The following is a 15,949-nucleotide window of genomic DNA, read 5'->3' as shown; positions in this document are numbered from 1 at the left end:
CGGCGGGCGAGGCGGGGCGGCGCTCCCGCAGCCGGCGGGTTGTGACGGCTGAACGCGGCCTCCGGCGCGGCCGGGTAGGAACGCCGGTGTCGGGCAGTGCGTGTGGTGCAGGCCCGCCTAAGGGACACACACACACACACACACGGAGCGGGAGCCGCACCACAGCGCTGCTCTGCTTCAGGCTGCGTAAAGAAATACTCCACACTAGACACCAGCAACCCCTGGCAGCTCTCGTAGAGGAGGGTGGGCTGTTAATAGAAGTTACCTCAGTTTGTCTTTCTGCACCATCAGACGCGCAAGTCCTTACCATTAAATACAGAGTGTGTCAACGCCAGCTCTGCAGCGTACTCCCCTTCCAGCGGTTTCTCTGCTGTTAAAGCCAGGCTGCTCTACAGCCACCCCTTCCTCTGAACTGCAACGCAAGGAAAACCACCTCACACCGGCTTTATCCCTTACCTGGCTTCCCCAGGGCCCTCCGCACTCGAGGCTGTGTGAGAGCGGTTGCACGCCCCGTTCCTTGCTCCTGGATGCAGCAGCAACTCATTCCCAGCTCCCCAGCAGTCCTGAGGCTTGCAGAGAACCTGAGCTCTGCTCCTGGATGAGAAACAACCTCCTCTCAGCCCCTACCCCCTGCAGCTGTTGCTCAGACACCTGATTGCCAGGTGCTGGCTGGCCCCAGGGCTGCCTGCCCGCCCTCCCTGCCTCTATTACATTCCAGTTTGGATGAACACTGAAGTGACGGGAAGTTGCAAGGCAAAGCAAAGACGGAAAAATACAAATATTTTGCTCAAATCCAGCCCTAACCTTGGGGTTGCATTTACTAGGCCCAGGTTCCCAGAGGGCTGTGTTGGGGCAAAAATCTCAGCACAGGATTGAAACCCGCTCGATTCAGATGGGAAGCGCCAGAGAAGCGACCATCACTCAGCACCAAGCTATGCCTCAGCCCAAGACAAAGCATTTCCTGAGAGTTAACACCAAGAAGCGCTCAGAAGAGAAACCCCATCATTACAGGCTATTCATTTTACTGGAATTCAGTTTTAGGAAGATTTTGCTGCATCACTCCTATTAAGCATTAGTCACAGCCAAAAATCCGGTGCAATTATTTGTATAAAGCTATAAATATAGCGTGGCACTGTTGCCATATTGTGTTTGTTTTGGTGGGGTTTTTTATACCAGCATATAGGGCTCATGCTTATCTCTATGGCCAGGAGGCAAATGGATTAAATTTAGGAAGTGCTAAGCTATTTTCTCTCACTAAAGATAAAACATATGAAAATTTTGTTTACTGGTTTGTGAATAGTGATAATTAAAGGGATGTTTTCAACTTGAAATGTTGAAACTGAAAAATGTTGAAAGCTTTAAAAAAGGAGTCACAAGTGCTTCCAGCAGCAGTGAGGCACCAGGCTCCAACAGAGAGCCAGTGGGTGAGAGCCCTGGCCACCAGACCTTCCCTCTCTATCAATGTACCTCGATCACAGCTTGGAAAGCTTTGAGAGAAAACAAGAGTCCGATTTAAATGATTTTCTTAATACTAGGTGTACTGGGAAAAGGATTAATCTGAATTTGAAATGAGATCGTGCTCTCAACCGAAACAATGATACAAGCTGGCAGAATGAAGGTAGCGATTCTGTCAGTTTGTCAACAGATAAAATTGTTGCTAAGCAGATGTTACAAGCTTGGGATTTATGATTATAGCTTCATGAAGTCCTCCCTGGAGCATGACCGTCTCAAAGCCGTGTTAACAATCCCGCATTTTCCATTAAAAGATCTGTTACAGCTTAAGTGATAAAAACTCCAAGTACGTATGGTTGGTAGTATTTAATGAAAATTTGCAGGATGCTTTAGTTATATTTTCACTACAGAAGCCTGTTTCACTTGCTTGTAACTTTACCTGACTCTGGGCAGAGTTTTCTATTCCCCCTATCTTACTGTGATTCTGTTACTGTAGAAACTTCTAATAAAACTTGATCCAGTCACTTTCAAGAAATACTGCAAAGAAATATTAACTGTCACAGTTAATATGTTACAGTTGTTTTCATGTAAGTTGTTGGTTCTTAATGCTTTGAAGCAAAGACTTTAAACTTGGTAGGATCTCACTGGTGGTTGGATTGCGATAACAACAAACCACCATTGTGATGAAAATAATTTAGCTTATGTTTACGGAAATAATTTTGTTACTGTGTGTGAAGTATTAAAAGAATACCATGATATGCATCTCAAAAGCACTGAGAAAAACTGATCAGGCTGAATTTGGGCTGAAATTGTAATGGAGTGTAACACATCACCCTGTGAGCAAAAAAGAAAGTGTGCAGTAAGTGCAAGGTGTGCTGTCAGTCTCATGTCCTGCATGAGACAGAGGTTGTAGGGAGCAAGTAGTACCTAACCATGAGTTTAAATCATCATTGGGCATATATACAGGGACATTGCAAGAATACTTTGTGGTTTGCTGTTTTTCAGCCCTACTCGGTCTCGCTGCCTCTCAAAGCCGCTGCTGTTCCTGCAACAGCCTGTGCCACTTGTACCCTGCTCCTTTGCAGTGTCACTGCTGTGGACGCTGGCACAAACAGGAACATCAGCGATGGCAGGTGTTTACTTACAACTAGTAGTTGCTTGGGTGTGTAAGCACAGCATTGTTTCTGGAGGACAGGCTGACCCAAGGCTTGCTGAAGCTGATAGGAAGCTTCCCATCCACTTAGTGAATCTTCAGAAATCGTCCTTATAATGTCCTTAGTGCTCAGACTAGCTAAAAATGGCTGAAAAGCCTGACAAAAAAATGAGAATTGAGGCAAATGCAAAGCTGGTTTCCTGCAGCACACTTTCTTAAGAAGCATGTGTTGCATCACCAGGGGTAACCATTTTCCAGACCAGTGCCTCACTGTCTGCATCTTTTTTTTCCCCAAGGGCTTTGCTGCAGAGAAATTCAATTTACTCTTTTATGTACGTGCATCAGCTACCAAAAAATGAAGGTGCTCAGGTACTGATGAGGTGATGCTAGTATCAGTTTTATGTTTCAGTAAGTGCAGAGGACACTGTGACTTGGAATTTTTTTTTTTCTTTTCACTTTGAAGTACTAAAATGACAGATGATCAGTCTCCCCCTAGGCTTCCAAGTTGTTGTAGATTATAACATTTACTTGAATGGAAAGCAGCTACCTTGCAGTTTCTCAACTCAATTTTCACCTTGAATGAGACTTGTTCAGAACAGTTTGAAGACTAGAAAGAAAAATTTTGCAAGGTGCTATATGTATTTATATTACCTCTATATATGCTGTACATACTAAATGAGATTAATTAATTAAAAGCTTGGTGCGCTGTCAAGTTAAAGTGGATATTTTCATGCCTTGAACGTAGTTTGATTCCTGTTCTTCCTGGCATGTAGTTATAATCTCATCTCCAAATTTACATGTTTTCTTCTCTCCCTATGCAGAAATTACTTCCTTGAAAGAAGCCACTTTTTCTTATTCTGGGATGTTACCAGTAGATTACAGACTTCTAAACTTACAGATCTACAAACTTCTTCAGTGCGTTCACCAGAAAGATAAGAAGCAAATAGAAAAGCTGGTCCAGAACGGATTCCCAAACCTCATGAATTTCACAGAGCCTGAGGAAGGACTTAGTGCCCTTCATTTAGCCTGCATTAAAAATGACAGTGACATGTGCAGCTTCTTGCTGGAACAGGGAGCTCACCCAGATGTCCAGGACAAAATGGGATGTACTCCAGCAATGAAGGCAGCTGAGCTAGGCCATGAGTTGATTTTGGATTTATTAGTAAAAGCTAAAGCAGACATGACTGTTGTGGATAAGGAAGGGAAAGGTAAGTAAAAGGGAACATTATCAGACCAGAAATACCATGAAATGACTCCTTACTATGTTACAGCCTTGCTGCAAATGTTGTGTCCAGTCTCTAGAGAAGAGCTGTGGTTGAGGGTAATCCTTACAGCTCAACAGGAGCTATTGGCCATAAGAGCTTTGATGACAAGGAAAATAATTCTCCCTGAACAGTCTAGGCCGTTAAATCACAGGTCTGTCCTGTACATAGCTGAAAGACAACTTGCGATTGAGAATTGCGTTCCTTCCATGACCTGTCATATTTTAAATTCTGGTTTACTCCCCAAGTTCAAAGACCCTAAACTATTAATATTAATTAATAATATTACTATTCTATTAATAGAAGTCTTTTTTGCATGTATATACCCTGAGAGAAGTTAATGGGCCTCTATTGAAGGAGTCTGTCTGTTCAGCTGTGAAGATTACAGCCTAAGTAACCTTTCTAATAATTTACTATTGCACCATAATCCCTGCTGTTTTTCTTTGCAGGTGTTTTGTTTTACTGCATGTTACCTACAAAGCGGCACTACCACTGCACTCAAGTTGCCTTGGATCATGGTGCAGATGTTAACAACTGTACTACTGATGGGAAGCCTGTATTTCTACAAGCCTGTGAGCAAGCCCATGATATTAAAGAAATATGTCTGAATTTCTTGGAAAGAGGAGCAAATCCCCATGGAATGAACCCAGTATGAATGTTTCTGTAACTATGAACATATATACAGGGGTATATAGAATAGTTATTAGATGACTAGCATATGTGACCTTAAATCCTCACATTAAAATAACGAAGCAGTGACAAGTGCTTAACTCTGTGGCCATACCTATTCCCTTCTTGTATACCACCCTTTTTCGCAGGAGCAGGGATTTAAGTCTTCTGCTTGAACCATGTATCCTGATTTAGATTTTTCTAGATTAGAGTGCAAATATTTTACAAACCCAAAATGTAACTGGGCCAGCTCTTAGCAGCTGCAGTTCACTGTACTTCAGTAGAGAAGTGCTGATTTGTACTTTGCCTTGATATGCCCTGAAGTTTTCAGAGTTGAAATAATATTCACTAAAAGGTGAGTCAACATAAAAAAAAACCTGATGGGGAAATCAAGGCAAGGATGAAGCATAAGAAACTCTTTTTTACTCTTTTGCATGTCTTAGTCATTTATTTGTTTACTTCCTTAATTTAACAAAGACCTGAAGGACTGGAGCTCTGTGCTATTGACCAAGTTAAGGAGCTCAAGCTTTCCTTCAAAGCTACCCACGGCTTTTGTTTTGGACCTAGTTTTGCAGCATCCTTCCTAGCTTGTAGCTATAGCAAAACCAATGTTTGGACATCCTTATCCCGTCCTTTCATGCACGTGCCTGATTCATGTACTCAGTGCACCTGCAATATGAGAAACCTGCATTTTTTGGTAATATGATGGGCACATAACCTGTTCACACAATGGGAATGGTTTGCTACGCCCAGAGAAATATGGCAAGTCCGATATTCTAAGTGTTGCTGTGGGTCCAGATGTTAGTAGCAGGCGATCCCTGATCCCAGATGGGATCTTGGTAAGGTCACCAGCTCTACCAAAATCAGCCATTATAAAGAAAATAGACCCTGCTAATCACAAACATACAATATTATCTAGAAAAAGACATAGCGTTAATGTATTAGAATGGGAACTTTCCCTCTCGGAACAGTAGTGAAATTCCCCAGTTGCTCTGCCTTCCCCGTAGCACTCCTCCAGCCACAGCTCCTTATGCTCTTTCACAATAGAGGTGGTATTTTGTGTTAGATTTTGTAAACATGCATGAGAGCATGCACATAAAGAATTCCGTAACTGAGGTATTTATTTTCATGGGGACTGCAAGAGACTAGAGCTACTAACATACTTGAGTTTCTGGGATTTGACTATTCATATTTTAGCAGCGTCATGACTACATTCTTAAAGTTTACTCACAAGTATCTTTGAAACTACTAGACATGTCTCCTTTTTTTGGTAATACCTAAAAGACCATCAATTTTATGCCACCTCGCAACAATCAGATCATATTGCTGCAACCTGAATTAGCATACAAAACAAATTCTGAATATATTCCTCGCTACCTTGCAGGCTACGGGTCGCACAGTCTTAATGGAGTCCTCAAGAGAAGGCGTTCTCGAGCTGGTGCGTGGTCTGCTTGAGAGAGGAGCCGATGTCAACCAATTTGACTTCGACAGACACAGTGCTGCACATTTTGCAGCCAAAGGAGGCCATTTTGAGGTATGATCCTTTGTGGCATTAAAACATTGTTGCAAAGCCCAACTAGGGGTGGTTTTTTTGCAGGTTGCATGTTTTTGGGGGTTTTTGTGTTTGTTGGGTTTTTTTGTTGTAGTTGGTTGGTTTTTTGGGGTTTTTTTGAGTCCAGTATCTCAGCTGATCAAAGCATCATAATCAGCAATCAAAACCAGCTTCTTTTAAGTATCAAAGGGAATCCAGCAGTGATAGAATCCCTCTCATAATTGCAGAGCCTTTTTTGCTAAGGTACCTCTGAGTGTGTGTGCTTGTGTGGGTGCCCGGTGGGAACAGCTCTGCTGGAGAGCTTGTTTCTCTCAACCGGGAGCATCACCCAGCTGTGTAAGTTGCATGAAACATTCCCATTACAAGAGGGGCAGAAGCAAACAGCTGCAGGTAAGCGCTTTCTTCCCAATCCCCCACATCATCCTGAGAGTATATAAAATTATGCAGTTTTGATTGTGCATGCAATGTCAGCATTACTTTAAGACAGTGGCCTGCAGTAGGCTAGCAGGAGTGAAGCTTGTCCTTGATATCTACAACTGAACAAAGTTTTTATTTCCTCAGTTGAGTAATCACAGTACTATAGAAAATTTGAATACTATGTTCACATTGACCAGCTGGGCATGGGAGAGAACTTCACTATATAAACTGGGAATAGATCATATTGCATTTATTTGTAAATCATTCTCACCCTTCCCCATCTTAACAAACAAGATTTTTGGTGATACTGTCTTTGTTTTTTCTAGGTTTTGAGGATTATTTCAGCTTATAATGGAGACTTGGGTCTCATTGCCATGAATGGTAACACACCACTTCATTATGCTGCGGAGGGAGGATTTGCAATGTGCTGCAAGTTTATAGGACAAAGAGGTACATTAAAAATACTTTACTTTGCAACTATCCTGTATATTCTCTTTTCTGTGCTAAAGGAAAGATTTCACTTGGGCATCTATGAAAGATGTGGCGTATGTAATTCTCATTAAGATGTGCCTAAGATAGGCTATGGTGACTCATTTCTGCTATTGTAGCAGAAATAAAACATTCCTCAAAGAAAGCAGCAGAAACATCATAGGTTTGTATCATTTAGAACTGGACTGTATTAAGTGGTTCTGGTTTTAGTTGTTTTTAGAAGTAGCCTATTGAATATTCCAATAGAAAATTAATTTTTGGTTTGCTGATCATTTTAAAAAATTATCTTGGTGTAGTTATGGAGAAACTTGGCGCCCATAGCCATTGAGACATACTCCGAAGAAGCTGTGGTCATTTTCTAACTTAATCAGATAATTACGCCGCTTCAAGCTTTGATTCATGAGCACCATGCAAAATCCTACATACTGTTCTTGTAATTCAAATGTTTAACCAGTGGTCCATCGCCAAATTGCAAGTTTGGGACATAGAACAGTAAGCGACATTTTAATCTTTGTGTCTTCTTAACATTGCTTACTGCTTTAAGTAAAAGAGTAAAATTTTCACTGAACTTGTGCCTTTTTGTACATACTCATGAGCACACAGATAAGTAGTGCATGGGTTTCCCAGTGACTCTCCCTTTGGGAAACAAGTATGGACACATAGCTAAACCTTCTAGTCTATTAATAATGTGATTCCACTTACTATTGCTATTTATAATTAAACCAGCATAAAATTGCAGACCTGTGGCAATTAGTTGCACATATATTACAAGGCTCTTATATTACGTAATTAGGAATCCCACTGCATTATCAGCGAAATTGTGTCTGTATTTTTAGGCTGTGATCCTACATGGATGAACTTGTCACAAAAGACCCCAAGAGCCGTTGCCAAGGAAGGTGGTTTTAAAGCAGCAACAGCAGAGTTGCGTAAAGCTGAAAATAACTTCAAAAAACAGTCCAAGCCTGAGGCTAAGGAGGAAAACCCGCTCTGGGCACTGAAGCTGTATGACTGGTCCTTAGAGCACCAGGCTGCCCTCTGCAAGGCGTTTGAGGCTGTCAAGCAGGAAGATGGGATGGTAACTAAAGCTGATTTTATATCGGTTATTCAGAAGCACTGTGCCTTTGTGGACATTGAACAAATACAAATGATCGCTGAAAAACACGAAGGGTCTGAGCCCGAGGCAATCAACGTAGAAGAATTTTTTAAGGGCTTTAAATACTTGCAGAAAAGTTGCCTTATAACAGCCTTTGGACCCAAAGGGAAGAAGGGGAAGAAAGGGAAGAAAGGAAGAGGCAAAAAAGGTGTTGCCGTCCCCGTGCCGATTTGCATTATGCCGAAGAGCGCGTGTCTGCATAGGGAAGACGGCTTCCCTCTGTACATGGTCGAGGTTATTCAGGACACTCCTGATAGTGCCCGTTTTAACCGAGACCACCCGTCTGCCCATCCCGTGCACGACGACCGTGTCTGGTACATAGATGAGCCAAGGAAAGTGTACATGAATATTAACTACCTGGTCAGAGCTGGAGACTTTGTGTCTCTACAGAAAGCATTTGACGAGGGTGTGCCAATAGACATAAAAGATAAATATTACAAAACACCTTTGATGACGGCGTGTGCAAGTGGGAACATAGATCTGGTGCAGTATCTTCTGGAAAAGGGGTAAGATCATTTCAGAGATTTTTTTTTTTTTTAAACTGATATTTTGGAAGGGCTTTCAAAAAGCATAAATTTCCAGTAAACATTTGGATGCAACAGACTATGGGTTTTTATTTTATTGACATTTAAAGTTAGTTCCATGAGATCCTGAGTTAGAGGATCAGTTTATTACTTTTCACATTTTAGTAACAGGGAAATAGAAACACCCAAGAGGTATGTTTCCCAGATCTGAAATTTTTGGTGTCTGGGCTGTTGACATTTTGGTCAGATGTAGAGTGCCTACAAATCCAGTCTATTGGAACTGCACTTAGTTCATATCCACGCCTCAAACAGTGCATCCTCAAAACTGAACACTCAAAATCAGATAAATGATTTTGGAGAAATCTGGCTCAAGTGACTTGCCTGAAATCATCAAGGTAATCCTGGACTTCTCTGGTCCACATGCCAGGGCCTTTGCATGCAAATGTTTTAAGGGGATCAGCCTTATAATCGCTTTCCTCTGTAGCCTCAGCAGGCTGAGGCAGCAGGATTTACACCAGAAGCACGTGCTCCTATTTAGTCCATTCCTCACTTTAGAAGTGCTTCAGCGATTTTGTAGCCTACAGACACACTTGTGAAAAATCTCAATGACAGCTTAGAAGTGAAAGCAATTCAAGAAAGATTCAGTCGTAATAGCATAATGTCTTCTTTTTGTTAGACTGCTGTAGTCCTATAGTCATTCACATAAATGCTTAAATGAACATTTCTCAGAGATATTTACATTAGCTTTGTTCTCTACCTATAGCTAGAACTCATTTTAACATTCATTTCTCAGAACAAGTGGCTATAGTTGTTGCTCCAGCTCCCACAGTGATTTAACAGCACGTGGATCTTTTCACATCCTGGTAATTACACTGACATTCCTGGAGCATATGGAAAGTTGTGTAAACGTGCATATTCAGGTCTTCCAAAGATAAGGATGGAAGAGTTAGCAAATTAATCCAGCAAATTAATCTCAACTGCTTATGCTAAAACTCACTAGACAGCACTGGAGTCACATCTCATCATATTTAACAGTTGGACCTAGAAATGTAATAAATTAGTTTAAAAAAAAAGTATCAATTTTGAGATTTTTAAATTGACCTAAAGCAGAAAGTGGAAAGTGGTCAGTGCAGTGTTTAGCTTTGCATCTTTTAACAGCATGGACTTTCAGATACTCTCAGTTCGGCACGGAAGTTCAAATGCTTTTTACAACACAGCTTTTTCAGTGTGTTACAACAAATCCTTATCAAATAAAAAACAAAACACTTATCCAGAGCTATAGAAAATGCTGAGGTTTAAACATAAATTGGTGGTATCTGCTTTCTATCTTGTTCCAGCAAGACTCAGAGGTAAATTTAATTTGGGCTAAAGACAAATTTAATGCTAAAGAATTTTTAAGTCAGTGCTGTGTTGTCCCTGTTCTGTTCAATCAGTTTGTTACTGGTAGAGTGAAGGTAGCAAAAAGGATTCAAGGGTAGACAGAGTATCAGTACTGGTGCGGAGGCTGGGTTGAGAGAGAAAGTGGAATAATTGGAACCGCTTATTTTAATGAGAAATATAAAGGAAATGACAACAGCAAATGAATAAACCATAATGGCTAAGCAACTGAAAGATAACACAGGTAAAACTGGTAAGTCTGGGGAATTTACTGTTATAAGATCTCACCAAAGGTAGAATTCTGAAAAAGATTAAAAATTTAAACAAGATGAACCGATGAATCAGTTCTTTTGATCTAGTCTTAAATATTAACCACCTGACCAGAAGAACAAAAAGCTGTCCCAGGAAGCAGCTTCCTTCCTAATTTTTCTTCCTTCTCCCTCATTCCATGTGTTCTGGGAAGACATCAGCTCTTTGGCCCTAAACGGGACAGTGCCCCTAATTCAGTTCAGGACCTCTAGGTCCATGGCACACATGGGAGATCGCAGATGGGCATGGTCATGGACTGTGCTTTCTGAAAAGCATTGGGGAACCATATTTCTTCCCTTTTAACACCATTAAGGGCTCTAGTGGCTCGTGTTCCCCAGGCCTTGCTTTTGCATGACCCCAGCCCAAAAGCTCCCAAGGCAGCCGGTTGCTAAAGGGCTGATAATACTTTTCCCCACAGCTTCATCTGAAGGTGGCATATTGCAAATGTTTTCCCCAAAGTAGTCCTTGTATCCCTCAAAACACACCGGTTTTAACGTGGGAGGAGAAACAGGTCTAGTCCAGTGGCACAGTGGCTGAAAAAGTTTTAAATCCTCAGATTTTCTGAAATAGGCCTTGTCTACCTCATTTGTAAATTGGACAGCAGACAATTTTGCCATGTGTTTTAGAGCACCTGTTCTTGGCCCAGAAGCATTCTTTTTTTCAATTTGTTAATCTGCTTTTTGCCATTCTCTGTGGAGCTGGAGCACAACACTACCAGCATTTGACAGGACTAAGCTGTTTGAATGCCTGTTTTTCTCTGTACCTGTGAAAACCTCCACGTAGAGGACACTGTGTTGGCTTCGAGTAGGATGTGATCGCCACCCAGGCACACTCTTACAATTAATATTGCATGACAAGCAATATATCAGATACTAAAATGAGTAGCAACATGAAAATGTTATTTACATTGAATATGCCATTGCAGTGGGCAGTTAACATTGACTGTACTTGGAGCTGTGGATGTTACTATATCTAGTAGCTAGCTTTACCTGCCGCATCTCCTCTTACTCTTTTGTAGGGCAGATATAAACGCAACAGACAATTTCATGTGGACTCCCCTCCATCACGCGTGCTATAACGGGCACCTGGATATCGCTGAACTGCTCGTGGAGGCTGGAGCAGCAGTGGATGCACTTTCAATAGGCAATGCCACCCCGCTAATGAGAGCCATCGAGATCTGCAGATTGGATATAGTCTATTTTTTAATCACTGCGGGTGCTGACATCCAAATAACAAACAGCAATGGTAAATATCAATCTCTCCCCAAAAGGCCTGTTTCCTTATGTGTATACATGTTTTAATAAAAAAATAATCTTAGAACACTTTGAGAAGTGTTCTGAATTTGTGATTGCTGTCAGGATTGGGATGAAGGTAAGGCTTAGATTCAATTAGGTTTCTACAGTATGGAGTCACTAAGTAGTTAGCTTTCTTGGGTTTTATGCATCTAGAAAATAAAGTAACGTGATACATTACGTGATTAAAGAGGCTATCGCTTCTCACAGGATATATATAGAGTTATAATGGCTTTAATGAAAAAAAAATCTAGCTAGTTATTAATATTACTTGATGGAAAATTAGATTTTAGTTGTGGCTAGTGCGTACTCTGCCACCCATTTAAATCACTTATTTTTATGAACAGGCAGCACTGGTTAAAAAAAAAAAATCTTGCTGCTTAGCATATAAATAGTAGTCCCTGAGAAAAAAACTACTTAACAGAAAAACAAATCTGAACTGATACTGAAGTGTTACCTCCTCACAGCAGATTCCCCATCCAGTATTATTTCCTCTATTTTTGGTGTAATTTAAGCAGTTAACATTTATCACATTTTAAGCCCTTGCTCTAACATAGGAAGCAATATTGCTACATAATGAGACTTTCCTTCCTAAAATGCCTTACAGGTGAAACACTCTTCTAGAAGGGATGTGTATTCTCCATTTCTGTTACCATGTGAAGTTCCAGTTCACACAGCAGTTTAGTCTCACAACTGTTCACAGCCGCAGGGTCTCATCTCATAAGATCCAGGAGAGTTTTTCCTTTCCTAGGTACTGAAGTGTTTGGCACAACTTAAACCACGGGCCTTTCCCTTCACTCCTTGCCAGCCACAGGGCAAGCACTGGAAAAGGAAGATACCTACAATAACTCTATCTACATTCCTGACCTTGTAATGTGCCAGCCATGTCTTAGTGCTAAATACTCTCAGCTCTCACAGATCAAAATTATAACCTGCAGGACCAGTATATTAAGCTGCAAACGTTAGGACATTAAGAGCCTAGCAACCGCTCCAAGAATTCCTGCAATATTTAGTTTCAAGGCTCATTTCTGCAAGCAGTGCTGATGACTGCCATGCTCACACCAATGTCAGGCACGCTGCTGGCACACTGAGTAGTTAATATAATAAAACAGAGGCCCGATTAAATTCAGTTGACTGTCGTGTCATGATCCAGTTGCAATAACAAGTGCCAAGGTTAATTTCCATGGCTTATATAGGTATTTGATTTTTTTAAACACAGGAAAGAATGCTCTTGATATTGCTAAAGCATTCGCAGATTCTCGAATAATTGATCTGCTCCAAAATGAACTGGAAAATTTGCCAGAAGTACCAGAAAAAAAAGCAGCAGAGAAAAAATCTACACTGAAACCTGTAGATGCTGTGAAAAAAGAGGTATGAGAGATGGTAGCAAAGGATCGATTTGCTAGTAGTTAGTAGAGTACCTCTTTCTGTCATTTATTTGCCATCCATGTCTCTCTAAAGCTATAAACCAGGCAGTTCTGTTAAAGTGAGTATTTTCCAAAGCCAGTACTCATTCTTGCTAGTACTTGTTCATCGGTTGAAATTTTGACTTGTTAATTGTATGAACTTCATGTCTCCCCCAATGCCACTTAAGAATTATGTCCTACATAACTGACAGGACACAGAAAACCATTTCCTCTTCTTTTCCCCCTCCTCCTGAAGTTTATGATCATCCAGCTCTGATGTGGTAAATACTGAACAACTGGTAACTGTAATTTCTTAAATGGAGCGCCTGTTTCTTCATAGGATAAGACCAAGGCCCTTCAAATTAGTAGAAAGATCTTTTTATTCTGCTAATCAAATTAACTCAGGCAATATCAGGCTTGCTGACTTCTCATTTCCCAGCTTGTCTTTTGTACCCTTCCTCTTCTGCTGTTGACCCAAGTCCTGTTTCTCAAATCTCACACTGATGTTTGGCTGTTGTACTTCTGGATGCCTCTCCTGCACCCACCCGGAGCCTTGAGAACTTTCCTATTGCCCTCATTCCCAAGCTGACATCTGCCTCTGTGACCACATTCCGGTTGTCTTCTTGTAGATGAGATCTTCCTGATTTACCAGTGGTGCTTGTTAGTCAGATTCAGAATGCTACTCAGAGAGAAAATGCAGTTTTATCTGCATTGCTGGAAGCGTCCTCCAGCAGTCCTGCCCTGGGCAGTGTAGTAAATACATCCCAGTAGCCAAATGTTGGTTTTCCCCTTTCAAAAGCATTCTGAATTTGTCAGGGATATATATAGGACTTCCATAGGCAGGAGGATGACAACCTTGGGTGCTTATTTATTCATCACCCAGCACAGGTTGGGATCACCAGTAGTACAAGGTGATTGTCTTGGGAGTCTTAAAGAGCGGTGAATGTTTTAGTGTCCAAGAAGGAGAGTTATCCTCTATCTTTTAAAGGGTCTCCCCTCACAATTTTTGGTTATTAAAAAAAAAAGATCAGCTTTGAGAAGAACAGATCCTGAACAGATTAAGAAAAATACACCCACAGTAAAGATAGCAAAAGAAGTATCAGAAGATGCGAGATGTGTGCCTTGCTTCCGAACATGATGTATTTGTATAACTGATAACTTCTCTTTCAGCTTTCACAGGTATCTCTGCCAGTTATAGAAAAAACCATTCTCGAAAAGAAAATGCATTCCTCTAAGGACAGTGTTATTTATCTGAACTCTTTGATAGCCAGTGGTGCTACCAAGAAAGAGGGCGTCACATTCAAACCCAGAAAAGTACGTACAGTAGCAAAACTTGAGTGCAGTTTCACGTTAAAGGTAGACCTTGCTGTAGATCAAAACCCAGAACAATCTGATGAAATGACTTCACAATTCAACTAGCTTATAGATGACATGACACAGGCTAGAGAGGTTGCCACAAAACAACAGTAAATTAAAGAGTTCATATATATGCGTATATGTATTATATACATATACGCATATATATACATAAAACAAATTATCATGGAAATCAAGCTGTTACCAGGTTTTAAAATAGGATTAAGGTGGAGCCACAGTAAAATACAAATGCAACTACGTTCATGGTGTCGATTTTTACATTCCTACACTTAAAGGGTAGGAGCCCGTGTGCATGGGACCAGCACCAACTTCTAATTTGCCTTCTCAACTAGTTATTGCATGATTATTCATACTTAAATCAGTTACCGAACTAAATGGATCACAGTACACTAAATATTACCTAGAGTTAGCATATTGGAAATACACTTTTTGTACCAAGGACTTGTTAATACTCATTCACAAATAACCAAGAAACAGATGATCACAGAGAAATAATTTTGTAAATATTTTTTTTCTCTTTAAAAAGGAAAAGAATACCATTGCTGCTGTTTTTTTAGGAGTTTGTTTACTGTTTCCCTAACCCTGATCTGTGCTGGTTTCTGCAGTGGTCTCAGGGGAGTAAGACTACATTGCCGGTGACTCTACAACTAATTACTATTTTCCACTCTGAGGATCTTGGACCTGAGTCAGTCATTCTGAACAATTAGCTTTACATCTTTTTTTCTACTTTATCCCTGATCTGAGCCCATGGCGTGTTATAGATTCGAAGTTACAAGAGGATGCCCTGCTTACAGATACACAAAATGTCATGGTATCTTCTGGGAAGCCGCACTAGTTTTCTTCCATGTGTTAGGACGGAAGGGTGTGCCAGAATATGGCTCTATTTGGTTAACAGTGTCTTCTTAATGCTTCAATTGCAGAAGTCATGTCAAAATTAACTACAAATACCTTTACTTTCTAGATTTGGTCCCCCGAAGCTGCAACAGAGAAGCTAGTAAGAAAGCAGGAATTGCTCCGTGAATACCTTGCTCTTGGCGGCCGCTCAGAAAGCTCCACGACCCCCTTTAATAGAAAAGTTGTGCAATAAGCACACCAGCTGGAAGAAGCTACCTCAGTGCGTATTTTGAGGGGACAAAGATCTAAAATGCTACTCCTCTGTAAGGAAGGAATCGTGCAGCGCTCAGTAAACGTATCTCAGTTATGATTAAAAAAAACGGTAGCAAGTTTTTCTGCTTACAATCTTTTGTTAAGGTCTTAGTCTGGAAAAAGGTTTGTCCTCATGCGATTCTAAGTCTTGGATCTGGCTCAACATACTTCATGGAATGGCTGCTGTTGTGACACACGCACATCCTTTGTGAAGGTATGGCTTTATCAGGCTATTTTTCACCCCAACATAAAACTTCTTCCTGGAAGATACGTTACCCTTTCTACTAGAAGGGTATTAAATATAAAGATAGCATTCAGAAATTATTTAAGACAACAATGTTCTTGACTGCCTGCAGAGGCAACGGAAAGTA

At 40.9% G+C, this 15,949-nt stretch overlaps 1 protein-coding gene across 1 annotated transcript; it reads left to right on the top strand.

Moving 5' to 3' along the window:
- Positions 1-3,467: 3,467 nt before the first annotated feature.
- ANKEF1 (ankyrin repeat and EF-hand domain containing 1) lies at positions 3,468-15,519 on the top strand. The gene is made up of 9 exons (XM_065632418.1): positions 3,468-3,813; positions 4,317-4,516; positions 5,921-6,070; positions 6,832-6,955; positions 7,831-8,653; positions 11,376-11,602; positions 12,869-13,020; positions 14,226-14,369; positions 15,394-15,519. Exons 1-9 carry the CDS (start codon positions 3,468-3,470, stop codon positions 15,517-15,519), a joined length of 2,292 nt encoding a protein of 763 aa, XP_065488490.1.
- Positions 15,520-15,949: the final 430 nt, after the last annotated feature.

This window comes from Caloenas nicobarica, chromosome 3 (assembly GCF_036013445.1).
Source record: "Caloenas nicobarica isolate bCalNic1 chromosome 3, bCalNic1.hap1, whole genome shotgun sequence".
NCBI lineage: Eukaryota > Metazoa > Chordata > Aves > Columbiformes > Columbidae > Caloenas > Caloenas nicobarica.
Note: the sequence above shows the minus strand (reverse complement) of the source record. Positions and strands in the feature narration are given on the sequence as shown.

Bases quoted from the DNA above. Each gene is read 5' to 3' on its own strand.
- ANKEF1 (XM_065632418.1), top strand. From the start codon at position 3,468: ATGTTACCAGTAGATTACAGACTTCTAAACTTACAGATCTACAAACTT. The intron at 6,956-7,830 runs GTACATTAAAAA...CTGTATTTTTAG, and splicing joins CAAGTTTATAGGACAAAGAG to GCTGTGATCCTACATGGATG. The intron at 8,654-11,375 runs GTAAGATCATTT...ACTCTTTTGTAG, and splicing joins CAGTATCTTCTGGAAAAGGG to GGCAGATATAAACGCAACAG.